This window comes from Prosopis cineraria, unplaced genomic scaffold (assembly GCF_029017545.1).
Source record: "Prosopis cineraria cultivar Desert tree isolate PC_DT_omini unplaced genomic scaffold, ASM2901754v1 PC10, whole genome shotgun sequence".
NCBI classification, from domain to species: domain Eukaryota; kingdom Viridiplantae; phylum Streptophyta; class Magnoliopsida; order Fabales; family Fabaceae; genus Prosopis; species Prosopis cineraria.
The window spans coordinates 4,457,044-4,480,207 of record NW_026555341.1 but is presented as its reverse complement, the minus strand read 5'-3'; the positions used below and the strand labels follow the sequence as shown (position 1 = coordinate 4,480,207).

Sequence of the window (23,164 nt, the reverse complement as noted above, 5' to 3'; positions counted from 1 at the left end):
CTCTTGGAAAAAGTGCTCATGAGTGAATGCTATCTAAATTGGGTACTTTAAATATGTTTAGGTCTCACTTGAGGGGGAGTATTGAGAATTAGAATTGGGTTGAGTTACAGTTGGTAATCTTAGGCTTATATTGGGTCTGTGTGCTTTTTTTTTCTTTTAGTTTCCTATATATGTATTGTTTGTCTCCATGTATAAAGTTTTCTTAAAGCACGTAGACCAAAAGCCCAAGAGGCTCTAAAAGTGAAATTCTATCAATTATTCAAAATTTTTGTGTTTTCTATCAAGAACAACCATAGTTGCAGCTAAAATTATCCGTTTCGAAATATGCACAGACCACCAACATAGACACTAATGTACAAAAATTAATAATAATAAATATAATTATTTAACAAGTCTCAAATTTATTTTGTCCAAAAATTAACTCTAATAGTTCCCAACAATCCCCATGTAATCTTTAAACTATTTTATCCTTTAATTTAAAATTAAATTTTATAAATTTTTGTTCATTTTTGACCTCTATAAATTTAATAAAAATGACTTATATTCAAATTTTCCTCAAGGGACTAAAACTCCAACTTTAAAGTTCATCCTTCAATTTTCTATATTTATATGTTCAACTTTAATCCTCATATTTAGCTTATTTATAAATAAATTTAACCTCTAGAAAGATTTTATAGCCTGCTGGATTATAAATATATCATTATTCATTTATCATAAATCTCTTGAAACATTAAAAACTACTCTACAGCCTTCAAAATTAATAATTAAGATAAAACTAATACATATAGACTTTTAATATAGTAACTTTTTTAGCTCTCTTAGTAGCCCAATAATAAGTTGAAAACACTTAACAAATTTAAAAATATATCCAACTCTAAATTTCTTTTCCTTAAATCTCAAAAATATCAAACAGAACCAAAAAAAAAAAGAAAGAAAGAAATCTAAATCATTCACCTAATTTTTAAAAATCTTAAAATAAGAGCATTTGGAATTCAATAATGTTCAAATAAAGCCCCCACACTATCTCTGACTCTCATTCTTGATGTGCCTCCCTCTCACGCACAGTATCGCCGCGCTATGCTTGAAAGGTGGAAAAGGAATGTATCAGGTAATGGCGGAGCACAGCCGAGGGTTTTAATCAAATAGTGTGCTTGGGCCCATGCCCGTAAATTCATTATTTTTATTTATTCCTTTTTCTAATCTACATACATACATACATACATAAATATATTTTGTGATAAATATAACTTTTAATCCTTCTAATTTACTCCCTTTTTGTTTTTTATTCTTATCCTTTTTTTATATTTTAAATTTTTAAATTTTTATTTTTTATTATTTTCAGTCTTTCTATGAGTAAGGTATAGAGTTCTTGAAAGGACACAAAATAATAAAAAATAAAAGTGTAAGAATTTAAAATATTGAAAAAAGTATAGAAATAAAAAATAAAATGAGAGTAAAGAACAGGAGTCAAAAGTTATGTTTACCTTATATATCATAAAAGAAAATGATAATAAAACCCCTTTAAATTATATAAATGATAACTTAGTCTTTTAAAACGTCATAATACTTATAAATTTTCAAGGATCTCTTTGTCAATAACCTTTTTAAAAAAAAGACCATTTTGTCCTTACTAAAAATAATAAGATCCCAATCACAATTTTTTTAAAGAATCACAATTTTTATTCTGTAAATCATAAAAGTTGAATAAGAAATAACAATTTGTCAAGTGTAATTTCTATTATTGAAAAATAAGCCTCAATCACAACTTTTATTTAAAAAATAATAATTTTTATTTTATGAATCATAAGAGTTTAAAAAAAATCACAATTTGTTAAATATAATTTCTATTATTAAAAAAATTTATCAAAATATTAAACTTCATTTTTTTATTTTCGAAAGAATTTTATTCTCATTTTCTTTTTATTAAACTACAAATATACACAATAAAAGTTCATACATTTTGAAAATTTGATAGTTTGAGCTGAATTCTTATATTTTATTTAAATATTTTTTTAATATTAACTAAATATTATATGACAATTTGGAACATTATTTTAAATGTTTTTCTAATCTCACTTAATTTTATAATTTTTTTCCAAAAAATTATATCTTTAACCTCGTTTTGAGTAAATTTTTTTATTCAACTAATTATATGATAAATTCTAATTATCAGAAAATTTCATCTCAAAGTCGCTTAGATCTGAAAAAAATGGGGATATTATATTTGCCATACTAACACTTCGCTTGAATTCAACAGGAGAGGGACGGAGGCTGGCATCTGGCATTTCCATCGTGCTCGGAGTGGTCAAAGTTGAATCATCATCAAGAATGTTTCAACTTTCAAAGTCGAATTGGACTTTGATTTGATGAAACTGGAGGCGCCCAACTGCTTTTTTTTTTCCTCCTATGGATTCAAGGGCACGATGATGAATGCTGAATCTCAGCGTTAATGTTCACTTGAAATCCGCCGGAACTGGACCTTGGCAATAACGGTCACAAATCACTTGAATTGGCGGGAACCTGATGCTCTGCCTCTGGTGTGAAACGGGTTTAGCGGTGGGCCAATGCCCTTTAGAATTTTTGGTGCACTTGAGACAAGTTACCTCAAACTTTCGGTGTAAGCATTTGCGGACTGTTGGTTCCCTTCTCAATTCCCAAATGCTATAAATGCAGCTCCACTCCCCTCTGCTTTTACTCTACACTTTCTCTTCATTTCTACCTACTCACTCTTCTCTTGTTCAGTCATCACTTTGTCTTTCTGGGTCCCTTGTTTACAGTTCCTCTGGGCAGTTATAGCTTCCACTTTTTCAACTTGTTCTTTTACTTTTCTGGGATTAATTATTAAGGGGAGGGGTTGGGGGTGCTGGGAGGTAGCTGCGATAAGAGACCTCGAATTTCGTGAATACGATGATTCTGGCATTCAACGGGTGCCGTCTGTGGAAATTCTACCAGACTTTTGATGAAAAATCTATTTTAGAGAGAAGCTTCTATTTCTGGATTTTCCATATCTTCAATAGATATAGTCTGGAAACTTAGTGGCGGTTTACATTATCCCCCTTTGCAGATCTCGGAAACTACCATCAGTTCTCCGTAAAGCTTCGAGCTTTATTTCCAGAATTTGATTCCCCCCCACTTCCTCTTCCTTTTTCAAGTTTCCAAAATTGTTCGAGTCTTTCTTAGAAAGAAAGAAATTACAATGGGAGGTGCGGCACTGCCACCAGGTTTTCGATTCCATCCTACTGATGAAGAACTGGTGGGATATTACCTGAAAAGAAAAGTGGAGGGACTGGAAATTGAGCTTGAAGTTATCCCCGTGATTGATCTTTACAAATTTGATCCCTGGGAGTTACCTGGTAATCTACGAATTTTCATTGTCATAATTTGCAATATAATATTGCAGTAAAAGGAACCTCTTCTATAACAGTGTGAAAACAGGGACTTTGAACGTCAGAAAGCGGACTATTGTTCGTTTTCTTTTCACGACTTTTTTCTTGGGGTTAATTATTATTGATAACTTTTCCCCTTGCAAAAGCCGACCCTAGGGGATTTATTTTTTTTTTTTTCTGTCAAGCTTGGAAAAAAGCAACGCCACGACTTTTTCTTTTTCTTTTTCCCCCTGGTGTTAAGGGAATTCCAGAAGTCTAACTCATGAGTTGTGCGATTTGCAGAGAAATCATTCCTTCCAAAGAGAGATATGGAATGGTTTTTCTTCTGTCCCAGAGATCGAAAATATCCGAATGGTTCAAGAACAAATAGAGCAACCAAAGCTGGGTACTGGAAAGCCACCGGAAAAGACAGGAAGGTTGTATGCCACTCTTCTCCTTCCTCCGTCACCGGTTATCGGAAGACTCTGGTTTTCTATTGCGGTAGAGCTCCCTTAGGGGATCGAACCGACTGGGTCATGCACGAGTATCGCCTTTGTGATGATCTTGCCCCAAGATCACCGAGCTTTCAGGTATGTTTTACAGTTCTGAAGTTCCTTGAGTTAAGCCTCCTTCAATGTAATGTCTTAGTGTTGGAAGCTCACAAGAGTGATGTTTGGTGTGTTTTTGAGTCTAGGGTGCTTTTGCTTTATGCCGAGTAGTGAAGAAGAATGAGAAACCAAATGATTTGAAGGGAGAACACAAGGGTAAAAAGGCTGGAGGCAGTTCTGTTAATGGGAATGGCACCTCCATGAAAATCTCAAGCGAGCCTTTCAACATCTCTGGTGACGTTTCGTCACAAACCAGTCATCTGCACAATGAGAGTGGCCATTCAAGCCCTATCGCTTCTCCCTCCAATGCAGTTCAGACGTCTTCAATGGAGACTAATCCTTCAGATATCTGGATCTCTCCAGATTTTATTCTTGATTCTTCAAAGGTCTTGCATTTTTGAAGGGACAATAAAGAAGAAAATTTAAGATTGTATGGCTTAGTTTTAGAGGCGTTTCTGACCATTTTTTCCCCTCTCAACAACTGCAGGACTATCCTGAAGTACGACATGCAGTGTCCGAGTACTTTCCACAGTATGACTTGTCAAGTTCAGTGACCCCATGGCAGCCATTGGAACACAGAGACATTTCGCCCTCTTCATCGTACTCAAATTTGAATGGGGAAATTGAATTTGCCGGTGATCTTAGCATGTCAACCTACATGGCACAAGCGAACTTCATGGACTCCTACGGAAATGACCCTGTGACCTATGAAGGTTTTGACCACTTCAATTCAATCACGCATCCAAGACATTTCTGAAAAGACAAGCAGGCTAAGATGAGAGTTTAGGAGAATTTGGAGACGGTTTCTTGCCTGGATGCGAGAGTCCAATCCTAATTATTTAAACTATGACCTGGTTTGTTATTAGAAGGGATATCCGAGGCAACGCTTTTTTTAATGTGTGTCTTGGAGTGACGAATAAGACGTAAAAGTACACTTATCATGCACCAACCAGAGTTGTTTTTCTGTTTGAAGTGATCGCGCATGTTTGTCATTTGTGTCACTATGTAGTGTGGCCCGGTGATCATCACTTCTATCGATTTCACCCCTGAGAATTGGTTTACTATCAATCTTCTGTAAAAGCGAGCTTCTATGATTAAGTAAAAGCTTCTTATAATATATGTGCTGTATTAAGTAAAAGCTTTTCTTCGGCTCCATCTTCTTCCTCTTCCAAGTCCAACGCAAGAGCATGCCAATGCGTGCATCATGCTAATTCAATCTGATATTTGCACTGTAGTAAGATTACGCGCAGAAGATGCTTAATTATGTAAAGCTTGAAGTCAAAAGCAGGAACAAACAGGAAGGAGAATCTGCGTGCCAACAGAATTGGGCTCCAGTTTCTACTTTTAGTCACCAGAGCCGCCATATAACCTTATCATTGCAGAGATGTGTCTTCCAAAAAATCAATATAAATCTTGCTTTTGGAGTTGATAGGACAATTGCAGTGTGCAGTTGCTTTGAGGAGCATCCAATAAACTTCATGTTTACAAGCGGTAACTGGTGTTTTGATATATGTGCAATATTGGGTAAATGTTCAATAAAACTCATTAAGGCTCATGTGTGCCTGTCCTGCGTATAACCTCATCCAATCACATTATTTCGAGCACTTCGTCTCTAACTTTTACTAATAACATTGCATTAATCCGAAGCCCATCATTTTGTATTGGGCATGCCCGCTATGATATTACTTACACAAACAAGAATTCAAAATTACAAATATTCAAGAGTGGCCAAGAGTTTCCGGGAAACTACAATTCGCACAAGTACATCTCTCCAAGTTTCTCCATCTTGGCAGGTACGCTTATAGAGGAGCTCACTAGTATATAAATTTTAAGAACGCTTTTTTTAAAAAGCACTAGCAATTACCATGTGTAAAAATGTGATAATGCCTGTGACAGATTCTTCCGTCCCCTGCTTCACTCTCAGCACCGACTCTCCCCATCTAAAAGCGCGCATGCGGCTTTTTCCTCACTAAGCAAGGTTTCTATATGGCTGCAAAAGAATAATTCCTTCAACACATTTATGCTCCCCTTTAAGAGTTGAAAATGAAACGAGTGAAAGGTTAGCTTATGCATATTCATTTTTCTATATTTCTTTGTTATTAGATCTTCCTAGTGGAAGATGACGAAGGCTTAGGGATTTTTGTTTTCTTTGCACAAAGACATTACTGTGGAGGATTTGTTTCATAATGGATGTAGACAGAAGCCATGAAAGGAAAAATGGACGAATTCTTTGCCCCCAACACGCTTCTGGTATAAGCTCGCACTTTGAGCACTTCAGATGACTTTCACCGTTTTCCGAAAGTGACACTGTACTAATTGAAAATTATATCACTAAGTCGTAAAAAGTCATCAAATAATAAAACACCCTTAGTTTCTTATTCATGAAAGAATACAGTTCCAAAGAACTCTGTAAATCAATCTACCCCGTGAGAAGTTAAATGGTTTTGAGTCACATCAACACGGGATTTCTCGCAAGTTACAACAACCTCATCATCGGGTCTGAACTCTTTGAAGCAAGCTAATCTTCCAAGTTCTTCAACTTCCTCAATGACAAAGTCCAGCTTTGCAACTGTCTCCACAAGCAATGAAGCAAAAGCAGCAAAAGGAAGAGCTTCAGAAAACTCAAGGCTAGTGATCGCGATTTTACTAAGTTGGGGTCTTAAAGTCTTTCTCTCTGCGTCCTTTGATTGCTCAGCAGAAACCCTTTTAGTTTTCCACTCCAGCAATGCCGAAGAGTCTGTTTTAACACTTGATAGTGAAACTCCATTATTGAGTTTCTGCATTTTCTGCCCTGCCTGTGCTGCAGCAATAGCAAACATGTTGGTAGCTCGACTATCATTGGATCCCAAAAAGAGACGAGGCTGAGATTTTATGGCAGTGTTGAGGTCTTGCAAGGCTTCATGAAGATGATCAGAGAGAATTTCCGGAGAGCAATGACGACGATTCCTTATGCTGTTGGCTAGTTCTATCAGTACTTTAGATACCTCTGCGGCAAGCCGTATGCAGGGATCCTTGAACAGGGCTCGAACAGATCGTGGCGTCTTTAAAACAAATTGAAAGTTAAGCATGCAATGAATTAACTGATTGGTCAAATTAATTTGATTTCTCAAAAGTTAAGCATGCAATGAATTAGCTGATTGGTCAAATTAATTTGATTTCTCAAATATTACCTGAATTTCAGTTCTTAGACAGCCGTGCAATGCAACCACGGTGTACCCAAATTGACGAAGAACAGCTCCAACTTTTACATACTGCTTATATGGGAATCGGTGACAATACCTTGAATGCCTCGGCTCCCAACTTGCATGCAATGCCTACTCTTTCACAATAGAATGCAGCAACATTAGAAAATCTGTTATAATGAACTCTTGCGTATACTATTTAAATAAATGAATCTAAAGCAGATGTCTTGCCAGTGTTTCATCAGTGGATTTTGAGTCCAGAACGGCCTTATAACCTTCGTAAATAGGATCCTCGGATGATTTCATGTCTTCGCTCGCTTCCGTTTCACCATGGAAGTATTCATTGACACACGCTGCAACATTTTACCTTGCCAGCCATTATAGGATTTCTTTAAAGAAAAAAGGCAAAAGAAGGTTACTTGTCAATGGTTTGCATACCTTCTATAGAATTGGCTAGGCCTTCGAGCTTGAAAACCGTGGAGTTATGAAGGTCTTCCCCTGACCAATTTGGAAATATCAGAAGACTCATGAGGAGGCAGATGCCACAGCCTACGACTATGGTGACCAAGCGATCGTGTGCAATGGTCAATACATTGTCAACTCGGTAGCTCGACACAGTTATCAGATTAAAGGTCAAGAGAAATATCACTGCGCCATAGTCATAGTTCTTCTTTATGTAGGGAAAGAACCTCATGTAAGTAGCTGCAGCTCCTGACACGACCGCACAATCCCATAGGTTAGCAAAACAGCAGGGTCGTGTGTGGCATGATCCCTTTTGAATTATCAGAAAGGATACCTGTTAGAAAAACAGCAGCTCCAATGGAAATAGCTTGAAAGACATGGCCAGATGATTTTGCAATATACTGAATAAGGAAAGCTAATAATCCTGCTAAAATGGTTCCAAGTCCTCTGTTCAGACCTTTGCATAATGTTGCCCCTGTAACCCCAAGAAAAAAAAAAAAAATAGTCATCCAAGTTCAAAGGCAGCATATATAGAGTAGTATGAGCAGAACAAATCAAGAGAAACTGGCCTGCTGTGAACTCAAGCACGACAACCACGGTCATTACAGCCCAAATAGCATTCTTTCCAATCCCTTTGAACAGTGGCTCCACCAGATACAGCAGAGAAACAAGAGTTAGAGACAAGCCCACTTTTAAAGCATGGATCGCCCTTCTGGGGTCTTCGCGTCCCACCTTCCACATGGTTTGCCAAGCCAAACTCGGAAGCCTCTTCAGTTTCTCACCAGCTCTATGAACACGTTTCTTCCAATTCCCAGTGATCCTGCCATTCTCATTCGCAGCCATTGCCATTTCAAAGCCTGCATGAAATTTCAGGACCATTTCTTGGCGGGGAGTCTAGGACTCTAAATGTATGATGCTGAGCGAGTGTCAACTTTTTATGGTGTGGAAGAGGGAGAAGAGTTGGCCATGTCACTTCTATATTCACGTGAAATCCATTAAAGTTCACAAGAGTTCAAGTTGAGTACTTTATGGAGTCTTAGAAGTCAATGTCAGCAGAAGTCTAATAATATTAATTACCTTCACTTCATTTTGAGTCATTAGATGTTACTCTACTATGCTTGCAAGACAAAGCATACAGTCTTCTTCCAAAAGTTATGGTTGAAAAGCCTTTTTGGCTTGTGGAAATAGCTGAATTTTGATAGAAAATCATGTCAAGAAGCATACAATTCTCTAAAAACCAGAAGGTACAGTTTTTGGTGATTCTCATTTTTATGTATTTGATTTCCAATGTCTTTGTGGGGTTTTAAAAGAATATCTTATCAGTGGTATTTGCACAAATTATTTGTGGATTTGTAGATTCTCGATCTCACATGTTTTAGTTCATATCTGCGGGGAGTATCATGAATCATGATCAGGGGCATTAAAGTTGTAACTGAAGCAAGGGAAACGCGGAGAAGCGTCCAATAATATTGGAGCGTGATTGTTGACAGTAACAGACTCTCACCACTTAAGGCTACGTACAGAAACATCAACTAAACAAAACAAGCTTGATTTCATGAGGTTAACATAAATTACTGCTAAGTCATGCAATTTATTTATTTATTTATTTTTGGTGGTGGAGCTGTCAAAGCAACCGGGGCAAAGGCCACAGATACTTGATTGGGCATTAAAGAATGGGGCAACAGTGTGGTTGGGAGAAGTCAGAGTCCAGAAAAGCCCTTTTGAGTCACGGCAAGCAAGTAGAAGCAGAACCAATAATGCCTCATAACATCAAAATTTAACCTTTTGGAACCAAAAGAACAAAGAAGCGTGTGGGTTGTTATTCGTTAACCTAACTTTCTGAATCAGAATCTACGCTTTTTTCATGTTTCACAACAGCTGGTTTGATGTTTTACATGAGCAGTTCTCTCGTGCATTCCCAACTCGTTCATTTTGAGGCCCAGGTTTTCCCATGTGGCACCGTTTTCATCCTGCCATCTGTACTCTTCTTTTTTATCAGATTCTATAATAATTTTCTTCCATTTCTCTTTTCAAAACCATAAAACTAAATCTCTATGCGAGGAAATTAACACACACATCTTAGGGAAATTATTTCTTGAAAACATTAAAAAATTACACTCAACTAGCATGAATTAAAATTCTCCATAAAAAAATCCTCAATGCAATCACCATACTCTTTTATCACAAGTAAAAAATATATTAATAAAATTTACAATTACCGTCTCTTTTCCTTCAAAAAGAACATTCTCCACGGAAGAAAATATGCGCCCAATGGCTTCCATATATAAAATTAGATACATGTTTCCATGCTACAGTCCAGAAAGCCGTTATGAAGCGGGTTCAACTTGATTTATGATATTTTATCAGTTTTCCATGTAAAAGCAAACGCCGAGGCTTGGTTTATGCACAGCGTTGTGCCCAGTTTCCACTTTTCACAGCGTGCATTGCCTTATGAGACTAAGGACAAATAACCCTTATGAGTGCAAAGACGAAGTGAAAACTCAGCAAAAACCTCAAAGTATAAAAAAGCTAAGAAGTTGGGCCAAATACACGGATCATCTGTTCGATTGAAACCTGACAGCACGGGCAAACAGCATTGCCGTTTCTCCCATACTCATCACTGCATCTACCACACATCACTTGATGTGCACACGGCAAGAATACAATACACACTTCATCTTTCATGCATACAATGCATTCCCTATCAAACTTGTCTTCTTTCTTGGAAATTTCCTCCAATTTATCTAATTCTTGAAGTAGCTTAGCAATTGTCTCTCTTTGGGGCCTTGCCCCCTCAGACTCATCTGCAGGTGAATTTTTTGATTGGTGATGATGCAACTTAGCAAGCTGATCACATGTTTTAAGACGTGAAAGTTCTTGCTCAAGTCTTAGGAGATCATCCTTGTGGCGTTGAAAATCAATCTCTGTCTTTAAGCTCAAAGCCTCAAGCTTCCTCTTATTATTTGTCTCTACTTCTTCCTTCAAGCGCTTTTCCTCCTTAAACAGTGTTAAGGCTTCCTCTTTAGCCCTCAACTCCTCCCTCCGCTTGATCTGCCAAAATACATTATGTAGCGTAAAATTGATTCAGTAAGAGCATGGGTTGGTCAACTAAATAATTAGAGAGAAGAATAAATTATGTCCTGTCATTCTTTGAGGGAAATGAGGAAGCAAAAACCAAGGAACCGCCAAACAGTGACAGCAATTTGCACCACATGACATTTACAAGGGGAATAATTGAGAGGCAGGGATCCAATGCGAAGTTAATGAATTCAGTTGAGAAATGACGACATGGTGAGATGATTTCATTCCAATTAAGAGAGCATAAATGGAGTTTACGGAGAGAAAATTCAGATATAACAACCATCAAGTACCATGGTCATAGACTTGTAATAGAAAAGATTAATAATTTCATTTCAAAAACTATGAATGAAGAAACACCTAGGTTATAGAGTTCAGGATCTACAAGGAAAAAAAAGCACTTGACATGCCTATTGTTTGCAACTGTTATGCGGTAGGTAGTTACTCTCCCAATAGGGGAGTAATGAAGGAAAGACAAGCAAATTAAAGACCAGCAACACTTCCTCTTCTGGTAATACAAATCAAATAGAAAAGCTGTTCCGTTAAATATATGACAGACAAACACGATTACAAGCCTCATCTATGGAAGAATGAACTTAAATGTGTTAATCCACACTTTGCAGACTCCAACTTCAAGCTAGATATGCACCCAATCATTCGAATTGTTTGGCTGTGCTACTGCTGCCTTTTTTTTTTTCCCCTCAAGAGAAGTACTAATATGGAGAAGTAACTAGAAATAGTTTTGAAGTATGCAGAAATTTGCCGCAATCCCGAATGGATGCACAACTATAGATTACAATGTGACAATAGCAACCTGTGTCTCACACCTGTCTAGCCGTATTGCAGATGTCTGATATATATCAATCTTATTTTTCTTCTAAATGAAATATGCAACTCCAACCAATAATCTTATATTACAGATACAGCAAGAAAACCTTCTGTTTCTTCTTTCTTCTATGCGAGTCTGAGACTCTGAGTGGCATTATTAGATAGATCAACAAATAAAAGGGGGCGTGGGGAAGAGCATACCTCAGCTTCTCTCTGACATTGTTTTATCCAAGCCAACATTTTTTGCATCTCCGGTATCTTATCTTTCTCATCTGAAATCTCCTCCTGTAGTTTAGCTTTCTGTTTTTCCCAAGCTAGAAGCCTCTTCAACCACTTTTTCTCTCTTTTTGCAACTTGCAAGCAAGCTGAGACAGACTCTGAAGCACTCAATTTAGAAGCCTCCAGCTCTGCTTTGATCTCTGCATTTTCAGTTTCAAGTCTCCTCACTGCTGCATTTGCTCGGTCCACTTGACTGCTTGCCTTTCTCAGTGCAATCTCCATCTCTGAAAGTCTTTTCATAGTTGTGTCCTCAAGGGCCTGTTTCCCTTCCTTCAATCTCTGAACCTCTTCTCTTTCCATCCTTAACATTTTCAGCTCAGTCAGATCACTGCTTAGCTTTCTTGCAGCTTGCATTGCCTTCAGATGAGCCCAATCTTTTCGCTCCTGTACCTGTTTCTCAAGATCATAAATCTGATGAAGTATAGTGGAAGTCAACTCATCCTTCCGATCTTTTGCCAGAGACTCCACATTTTCGTGAAAACTTAGATCACAAAATCTACTCAGAACTGAATTCACAGCATCTTGGTTATTTTGATTCTGGGAATCCCCCGACTCCTCAACTGGAGGTTTAGTCCCCAGTATAGGAGGAGAATCCGAAATAGATGAATAACTATCGCCAGGACGTGTTTTTGCTTGTGTCTGCAATTGTTTTGAGTTTGCCCTTAAACAGGCAGCAAAAACAGCCACATTTCTTTTCAGCAATGACTTCATAGAAGGAGAGAGATTAAAATTCTTTGGGAATTCAATATCTCTTTGTAAAGTCATGTCTGCATCGCAAGAAAATAATCCATTGGCAGGGAAATCAGACTCACCGCTATTTGCAAATGCCCAACTCCCATGAAGCCTACAAAGAGCTGGGGTCATACTCATCACATGTACTGACTTGTTAACCGTTTCAACTGTAGTAGAAGAAGGATTACCGTCGCCTGGCTCAGGAAGCACGGGGATTTCCATTTTGTTTGCCTTTCCCACATGAAGATCACTCATAAGTAAACACCACATGGCATCTCCTTTACTCAAATGCGGCCTTAAATGCTGCAAGAGACAGACCATGACCGCTAGAGAGTACTCCTCCAACTGCCTCAAGTCTGAGAAGACAGGCTCTGATTCATCCAAATTGCCTTTCCTTGTACTATCACTCCCACTATCACTATTTAAATAAGCCAACGAGTTGTTCAATATATTTGTCAGCAAATCCGTTCCACCATGATAACAATGCCCGTTTCGCAATACCGCCTTTAAAGCAGCGTCCTCGTTATACCCCAAAATAACAAGCTTTGATACAGCTTCGTTGTATAAATACTCCAAGTTTTTCAATAGAATTTCTTCCAAGTGTTCTTCTGTGCAGTAACCCCAGCCGCATTCCTCGCCATTAGGAGCAGGTTTGATGTTAGGGTGTGAATCGGGATTCGGGTTTTGAGTGGAATCGTCGAGATCCAAATGGTATTTCAGCGGCATGAGGCCTGATTCCATGATAGATTTAGAGATTGAAAATCTGCGAAGACAGCAGTTGTCTGGCTTAACCGATTGAGATTTTCGATTTGCTCGGGTATGTTTTTCCTTTCCACTGCAACCCATCTATAACTTATATACAGAGGCATGCAAAAGCAGAGATATATAAGCAAATATAAGAAGAATAAAAACGGAGGGAGAGGAGTTAAACAACAAAATAAAAATCAAAACTTAAGGGCTAATGGAAAGAGAAAGACTCACAGAGCTCAATCAAGATCGGCGCCGGAGTCTAAGTGTGCTCCGAGTTTGCCGCGAGAGAACGGGGCAACGAAATATTGAGATGGCACGGCATGCAGCTGCACGACTGAAGCTCATCGTCTGAACTGTTTTTCGGGGTTACGACTTATGACTTGCCATGTCCATGACTGTGTCCAAGTCCTTCCTTTTTTTTATATTGGCAAGGGCCCATCCCAATACACTTAGCCCAGCATATTTAGGCCCAACATGATTTATAAATAGTGATTTTTGATTTATTTGGTGACTGGTGACATTATAATAATGCGATTTTTAATTGACTAAAATACTCATAGTATTAATTATTTTATTCTCGTAAATTAAAAAGTTTCAATATTTCATCACTTGGCAGTTATTATGTGTTGTTTTAATTTTGATGAGATATCTGAACTTTTCAAGACGTAATAAAATTGTATTTTATACATAAAAGTATTAAAAAGGATGATTTGACCTTAAAAATCGGCAAGCGATGAAATAAAAGCTCACTTGAAATTTTGGTGAAAACTCAAGACAGGTGCGTTTGTAAGGACTTTGTAATTTCATAATTTAAAGCATTCTAATTTAATGATTTAAGATATTGTATATAAATGCGTCTGTTGTCGTTGAAAAAAAAAGGAAAAATTACTAGGGAGTCCCTTTGAAGATTTTTAATCAGTCTGAAGTCTCGTGAAGTGATTGATAAGTGCATATTTTATAATTAAATAAATTTTAATTTTATTTTTAATTTGATTATAATTATTAAAATTTTATATATATTTAATTAATATTTATATATTTTTCTCCCATCACTTAATTATAAGATAAAAAATAATTTTGATACAAAATTTACTCATATATTTCTTTTTTATTTTGCAAGAAAATAATAGATTAAACAAAAGAAGAAAATACAAAAAAAGAAAAGAAAATAATATATATATATATATATATATTGAAGTAGTGGATTTTCACATATCATATTATGAGGCAAATAATTTATATATTAGAGTCATACATCAATTAAAAATAAGAGAATGAGCTTCTACTTTGACTATAAATACCCCATCCATCAAGAGGGGAGTTATTCAATCATTTATTTGAATATTTTAAGAATTTTTTCAGAGATATTAGAAGCCATATAAGCATTTTGAAGGTTGAAAGTGAGATCATTGAGGAGTTCTATAAATCATAATTATTTTTTCTACTCATTAATTTTCTTTGTAATTATTTTTCATGAGAATTTTAGAATAGTGTTATTTGATTTTATTATGTGTTTTTAAATTATCTAATTAGAGTAGGGATGTAACCCAACTGAAGAGCTAGTTTTTTATTTTCTTTATTTTGAGTCTTTGTATTTATATTTATGAATATTTTTATTTTTTCACTTATACTTATTTCTCTTGTTCTTCATGTTGATTTTATGATTGGCCATCATTTAATCAAGTCTATGAGTGATCTTGATGGGTTAAAAGGTGAAGGGAAAACATAGATTTAGAGAAATAGATATAAATAATTAGGTTAGGGATAGTTTTAAAAATTTATGATAACTTAAAATATAGCTTCACGATTGGACTATTTTTATTACTTTTCAAAAATCAAAGTATTTAAAAACAATGCAAAAACATAGAGAACACAACTTTACTTGGGAAAGGGGATGAATAAAAGGACAAAGCAATCATTTTTGGAGATTGCAATAATTCGTCGTGGCTAACTACAACAAGGCTAACATGGTGCAACTAAAGTCACACTCATCACAATCGACTTGCATAAACATTCTCATTGTTGCTATACCCATTGATCAATTAACTACAAACCTCACATATTTAATCACTCATACCTCTAATTAAGGTGGTTTAAACATCTATACAAAAATGTTATCTAGCTACTAGTACCTCCTATCACTTATAAAATAAAATTGCATGTCAAACAGATTTTGTTTTTTATTTTTTTGAAATTGAATGGAATTAAGCTGATTTGAGTTACTAATATATTGTGGTAGTATAAATTAAGTGTACAAATGAGTAAGGTTAAGCTTAATTGCTCCAATCGACATTGTATTCCAAGTTTCTTATATGGTATCGCAATAGGTAATGGGAGGTACTAGTAGCTAGATAATATAATTATATACGGCAATTCTTGACATACTAATCTATACTTAAATATAACAATATACATCATTGGCCTCACATGCCAAAGATATAATCATGCTAAACATGAAATCTTTATCCCCTATATTCAACCTTGCATTTTGCCCAAAGACTTTTCGCATAATGAACCAAAACTCAATAAAAGGTTATTTTTAATTATCCTTAGGATGATATTATTTTCATTTGTTCACTATAGTAAAATATTGCATTTGATTATCTTTATGTTGAAGTCTTTATCATTCCCTAAAGTAGGAAGTTTGAACACAAAGAAGCTTTTTGGCTATTGCTAAGCTTTGGTATATATTTACACATAGAGATCAACAATCTATCATTAATGACCAACTGTTATTATTTAATTATTAATTGTGATTAAGGCATAAACCCTTTCTTATGTAAGATTAAGCACATTTAACTCCAAAACTAATTTCTATTAGCTTTTTTGACTTTTACTAGACTTAACCATCACTGCTAGTTACTAATTTATTTTTCTTACCATAATTATTTAGTATTGGGGTTAGCACTTTAACCCATAATAATGATATTCAATGCTAACCATTACTCAAACCCCCTTCATTGATGACCTTTATGAGCACCCTTAGGTTCTATCCAAGTCATTAAGGTTGTGTTTGGTTCAGGGGAGGGGAGCGTTTTTATATTACCTTATTTGGTTTTGTTAGGAGGGAAGGGAGGGGAGGGAGGGTTTTTTAATGATCTCTTGTTTGATTTAGGAGGGGAAGGGACATAATAATTAATTTACTATCATACCCATATATATTATCTTTTATTTTATTTTTTTACTTTTATCTTATATAAATTAATTTACACCTTAAAAGAATTTTATAATAAACAATCATTTGAAACTGTGTTGTTTAGGTGATTAGATTAGCAATTAAAAATACATGCACAAACATTATTCTTAAATAAATAATAAATAAATGAATTCCTAGCCACGTGTTTATTGAATATTTTTAAAATTCAAAAGCATGTTTATAACCACTAGAACCACATGCACATGGAAATTTATCATTAAACTTCAACCATTTGCCCTTCCTTCAAGCTAGCCTCTGCCGACTTCTAGTTCCAAACAAATAGAGTGCAAACTTCCTTGCTCATCCTTTATTCACTCTATCAATTGTCAAAATAAAGCTTAGAGTTAGAGTCCACAATGAGTGATGGCCAGTTCCCTTTTCTCATATAGATTGAACAGTAACATGATAGCAACCTCATTCATTTGCATATAAGAGAATAGGGAAAGGGCATTGCTAGTGATTTGACACAGATCAAATGCTAAGATAGATTGAACTACAGTATGATCAGTAATAAAGGGAAACTCACCAAAGAAAGCTTGATAGAAAAATGACAAGAAGCTGTGAAGTCAAGCACAAGAGACAGAGTTTTGATCGATAGGTATTTATGGATTATAAGAAAACTAATAGGGACAAATTAGCCAAGATATTTGGCTCCCCTTTAAAAAATTCTAATTTGAAGGGAACCAAAAGGAGGGGAGGGAAGGATAAATTTTGGCTCCCTTCCCCTTGAAATTCAACTAAATAAGGGGAGGAAAGCATCACCCCTCCCCCCCTTAACTAAACATATCCTAAATGACTTACTAATGTGACCATTTTTTGATAGCCCTAACATACCTGAAAAAGCTAGCTAAAGATTTAGGAAAAAGTAAGAATATTGAAGTATAAGACTTACATAAGGCATAAGAACCTTAAAATACCTCTAAACCTTCACTATAGTCGAACCTTAATAGAGTTGAGATGCCTCCCCCTCAGATCTCTCTCAAGAACAAGATAAAATTGTCATTTAGAATGGTAAATTTGAGATTTTAAAATTCTATCACACTTGCCACGTTGAACAGCTCAAAATGAGCAACTTCACTAAAGCCCAAAAAATTCAGCCCAATGTAATGTAACATCCTAGAAATCTAAACCTGGTTAATTAAGCCTAATGAGGATAATTAAGTGAATAATGTCGTGTGTCGCTAGAAAGGTTGAATAAGTGTGTTTGATTGTGATTTCAGCTTTAAATATGAGTTTGAAGTAAAGTCAAGCTACCTGGGTATCAAAAGTGGAGGAAAAAGTGAAGGAAGGTTCTTTGTGCCACATGTTGTGGCACAAGGAATGTTTTCCATGACATATATAGGCATACAATAAAGGAATGACCTCTTTGTGCTATATGCTGTAGCATGTGTTGTGTGTGTCATAGCACATGGCTAGATTTTCTGATATACTAGTCACAAAATAGATGAAAAACTAAAGGAGAGAAAAAGAAAAAAATGATAAGTATGAGATTGCTCTTTCAGGGCATGTACTTGGGGACTATTGGGGACATTTTTAGAGCATCCTAACCACCAAGGTAAGGACATTGTGCTTCTCTCATCCCTTTTCTTTCATTTTTATGAGGAGTTAAGTTAGGATTTGAGTTAGGAGAGTGACTTTTGGTCCATATGAGCTATGGGTCTGATATCCGAAGCCATTAACTAAAATAGATATAATGAGAGTTATTTAGAATTTTAAAATTCTACATTTATGGTTTTGTGAGTTGTGAAGGGTTAAGACCATTAATATCTAAAATTAGCAATAAATGAGGTTGTTGGGAGTGTTGATGATCGTTAATGGTAGTTTAATGACTCATTTATGTCAATATTAGTCATTGAAATCTTGTAAACCTATTGGATATGTGGGTATTAAATTTATGATGTTGATGGAATGAGAATGTAGAGTTAAATATTAAAAAATTTACTCAAAGAGAGATATTAATGATATCTTTATGATTGGTTATAGATTATTTAATTCTGGCATCATTCAAATTAATTTGGAAGCTTGTGTTTTGAGGGGTAAACTTTTGACCTCTCAAAGATTTGAAGTAATTTGAGGAAAATCTAACATGTATAGTTGTTTATTAATTAGATATTTATTAAAATAAATGTGTTGGAACTTGATTGGTGTCAGAAAACTATTAATGCAATTTCAACAATGTGGTTATTTATATATGTGAAATTGTTTGGTATTATGGAGAAATATATATTTGTCATTTACATATGTGACTTGTGATGTTGAATAGAAAATATGATATTGTGAAAATGTGCTATATATGATATTTAGTATGTAGAGTATGATAGAGTAAGAAAATGGTGTGAGATATATGATAGTTGAATTGTATAAATATACGTAATATGTATATAGTATAATCATTAATGAAAGTTTGCTTAGGGAGAGGAGTAGATTGGTAAATTCATATGGTACTGGCAGCTTACCATTAGAATTGAAAGCTTACCCTAGTACCAACTATTGGAATCAAGTGGTAACCATTATTTTATGGTTAATTCAGGATTTTCTCACTTGTTCTTTGAAGGACTTGAACCTAACTAATTTTCACTGGTTCATAAGGAGGTTAAATTAGGGGTACGACACCCCATGGTTGTTAGTATTGGAAAAAATTAAGATACATAAGTGAGAGGAGTATTAGGGAGGGGAGTAGATTGGTAAATCTATGTGGTACTTGCAGCTTATCGTTGGAATTAAAAACTTGCCGTAGCACCAACTATTGAAATTGAGAGATAGCCATTGTCCTATGGTTAATTTGGGACTGTCTCACTTATTCTTTAAGGGACTTGAATCTAACTAATCTCTATCAATTTATAAGGAGGCTAAATTAGGGCTACGACACCCCATGATTGTTAGTATTGGGAGAAATCACGATACATAAGTGAGTGAGCTAACTCTGACTCGATAGCTTCTCACAAATGAAAGGCTAGGTTAGTCCGATGGATGTAGCTACTTAATAGCCACTAGTTTTATATCGGAGGTAACAAAAGGGTATAAGGTTGGCCTTGATCATGCATTTAGTCCCGATCACATAGTTGTTATTATTATTATTATTTATTATTATGATTCGGTGTATTGTAGGGGTACATGGTTGTTAGTTTTACAACCCTAGGTTGTGCATAATTTATATACATGATGATATGTGTTTTATGCCCGGTATTGTTATTATTATAACCAAGGCTATATTTATCGTATGTGCTTTATATGTGGATTTATTTCTATTTACATCTGTTTTCTAATTGACATGCAATCATATAGACTAGGTGGACCTTGGTTACTAAGTGATTATACTCACCTCTCATTCTTAAATATTTTCAGGGCCTGACTCATTGGATTTAGATTAAGAAAAATGTTCTGAGGCTTAGAATTTTAAGCAAATTCTACTAATAGGCTTCTTAAATTTGTTTGTTTTTATGTGTATTTAAGTTGTTAACTTGTTAACTAGGACTTATATCATTATTTGATCTATTTACATTATCAATGTGAAAATCTTATATATTTTGTGCCTCGAGCTAGTGGTAATGTGGTTGTAAAACTTATATAAGTTCAAAATACTTATGCAAGTAAAGTAAAGTGTATTTTGGGATGTTATGAATGCATATTGATGATTTTGTGCAAAGATTTCCTCCCTATTATGTTTTGTGAATTTAGGGGTTGGGGGTTGAAACTATGTTATATGTAAATTTGATTTGTTGTGATGTGTTGCACGAGTTCAAAATAGTTTATTGAGTGTGGTCTAAAGGGTGGTATAGGCATTTAGCACGTGTGTGTGAGTTTGGACACCCTAGTTGTGTATATTTATGAAAAAGAAGTGAAATTGGTTTTAAGTGTAGGCGTCCAACTTTTGATAGAAAATGAATTTGGTTGTAAAACTTGTGCCATTAGTTAGAGTTAGGAGAAAACTTTCTATAGACACCAAAATCACCTTACTCGGATGTCGGATGGAAATGATGTGTCAAAAGTTTGTCCCTTGTGCTGTCAATTTAATAGCAAAATGTTGTCAAACTTGTGCAATGCGCTGAGGCACATGTCATAGAGACATGCATGCTGTAGCACAAGAGCGTTGAGTTGCGGTGCATAAGCTATTTTTTGCATTGATTCATTAGTTTTAAGTTTTAGGCAAATGCACTGACTTTGTTAATGATCTCATGCTTCTACATATAAAATGAGATTTGATATTGTTTGCAAAGATCTTTGGGTATGTTTTTAATATTGAAAACTTAGGATCTTATTTGTAAAATTGTGAAAACTTGATAATCCTCATTGGGTTTAAACCCTTGATTACCTTAGTTTGGAGTAATTGTGTTTAGTAAGGCAAGTGATTACATGTAACATCTCAAAAAATTTAACTTGAGGTTAATTGGGTAATTAATGACAAATTCAACAATTAAAAGTTAACTTAGATTTAAAAGTAAGGTACAAATATAGCTAATAAGTCTATCAGACCCTAATTAGAACTTAGAATTGAATCTTAAGTGGCATCGGGTCATATTTGAGTCTAATTAGATATACCATGTTCAGAATTTGAATTTTTAGCCTCTAGCTGCAACTAATAATTAATTCTTAAGCTTTCAAATTCGCATATCAACTCAAAAAATTAGATAGTTGAGGGGGAGTATAAAATGAGAGCTCTACTGGGGTTTGTTGTGGCATTCAATTGAGTCTATTTAGAGCTTTTAATCACTTAGATAAGTACTTATAACCTCTTCTCTTCCTCTCTTGTGCATTTTCATCACTATTTTTGAGTAGTTCTTTGGGAATTCGAAAATGAGTTCTAGCTTTGCCTATAATTCTAACTTTAATGAGATTAATGGGCATTTATTTAAGTGTCTAACTTTTGAGTTATGATGCTACTGATATTTTAGAATTTTAAAGTGGGGTTTGAAGTAAACCTTAAATTTAATTAGTTGAGCCAAGGAGGTTATGAGTTATTAGTGATATTGATTAGACTAATAAAAGTCTAAGTGAACTAATGGAACCTAAAAATCTTGGTTGTAGGTAGATGACCACAATAGAATTTTTGAGTTTAGGCCTTGATTAGAGTTAATTAAGAATAATTAGTCATTAATGACTATTAATGTATTTGATTGTATATTAACTATTATTGGTGTTATTGAACTTATTGAAGGCTCCATTTGATATTTATGAGTACTCTTGGTTGGTAAACTAAGAGTTGAGGTAATCAAGAATTTTAATTGTTATATATCATAGTGTCTGCAATTGTAAGTTATGCTAAGTTATCATTAGCTTGAGATGGATAATATGAACATGTTGGTTAATATGTTGACTTTGAGTTAATGTTATATCATAAACATATCTAATAGTGATAAAGATGTTTTATGGCTATATGATAACATGTAAGTTTTGCTTATGATCGTGTTCAATTATTGAGATATGCATGAGTATATATTTACATATGTTGATTGAATTTGCATCATCATGATAGGTGGGGGTTCACCCTAAAATAGTAAAAGATTAGAATGGTAAATTCACGTGATGTGACCTTCAATAATTTTGCACACAGTGGTTGGCATAATTTATTACTATATGTGCTTAGAATTGTCAACATATGGGTATGGCATACGTCAAGCAGCATGCTCAATATCATTAATCCTAGACTAGACAGTGTGGGTCAGACGCTTATGACACCTTGAAATTTGAGTAAGGGAAACCAATGATTCAAGAGTGAGTACGATAGCCTTTGGTCGGGTGATCCCTTATAATTAGAAAGCATGGCTAATCTAATTATACGGACTAAACCTATACAAGTTGTTAGCCTATGGGTTCAGTTAGATGATGTAAGATAATTGCATTGATCATGAGGCATACTATCTTATGTTATAATGTGATTAATGTGTGATTGATCTACGTGATATAAACTATCTAGTCATTTATACGTGCTACACTTTAATATTCTTTAATTAAGTTTCTTGGTTACTGGGATTGTTTAATTTTACTCTCGTTTATTAGTATCGTTATAGGAGATAATAAAGCTAAGGGAAAGGGGGAGGCATCGATGCTAAAGCATTACAGCTTATCTTGTAAAGTCTCTAGTTAACTTATGTATAATTGACATTAGTTTGTCAATATTAAGGATCTTTTATATTGACTTATATTTATTTGAAGTTTACTTACAATTGTAACCTTGAACTTTGATTTTAGGCATTTTTGAATTGTTTTGAGGATCCTAACACTTAATCTGATTATGAAAGTGTGCCAAAATAGTTTGAACAAGTATATTTTAGCAAGTTAAATGAGTTTTACATGTTTTGGGTGATTATTTAGCTTGAATGCAAAAAATTATATTTTCACCCCTTATTATATGCCCTTATGGTGGTGACGCAGTTAATTCTTGTATTAAAAATTGTTTGATACTTGTGACTATTTGAAAAAGTGTATTAGGACTCATTAAGTGTAATTCAAGCCCTTGTGTGGGCTAATGGCTTATGGTGAGATTTAGACATGTGGATGGTTTTAGAGGCAAAAATATGAAATTACAGTCTCGGGTGTCCAAATTCTTTGTATAATGTCAGATTTGTAACACACCAAATTTTTTTTTACAATAATTTAACTCAATCATAGTTAGGGTACAGCCACCCAACACATTTTATATCAATAAATTCAATATAAAAATATTTTATAATTGACTTCAACTCG

General features: G+C 34.8%; 2 protein-coding genes across 2 annotated transcripts; one reads left to right on the top strand and one right to left on the bottom strand.

The window, feature by feature from the left end:
* Nucleotides 1–2,523: 2,523 nt before the first annotated feature.
* LOC129322833 (NAC domain-containing protein 71-like) lies at nt 2,524–5,090 on the top strand. The gene is made up of 4 exons (XM_054969253.1): nt 2,524–3,353; nt 3,669–3,955; nt 4,060–4,359; nt 4,461–5,090. The coding sequence occupies exons 1-4, from the start codon at nt 3,197–3,199 to the stop codon at nt 4,728–4,730; spliced, it is 1,014 nt and encodes a 337-aa protein (XP_054825228.1). The 5' UTR covers nt 2,524–3,196; the 3' UTR covers nt 4,731–5,090.
* A 1,237-nt stretch (nt 5,091–6,327) lies between these two features.
* Nucleotides 6,328–13,662, bottom strand: LOC129322681 (aluminum-activated malate transporter 12-like). Its single transcript, XM_054969009.1, has 8 exons — nt 13,516–13,662; nt 12,088–13,380; nt 8,187–8,394; nt 7,952–8,092; nt 7,594–7,866; nt 7,387–7,508; nt 7,144–7,287; nt 6,328–7,014 (listed from the first exon to the last, which is right to left on the bottom strand). Exons 2-8 carry the CDS (start codon nt 13,378–13,380, stop codon nt 6,388–6,390), a joined length of 2,808 nt encoding a protein of 935 aa, XP_054824984.1. The 5' UTR covers nt 13,516–13,662; the 3' UTR covers nt 6,328–6,387.
* Nucleotides 13,663–23,164: the final 9,502 nt, after the last annotated feature.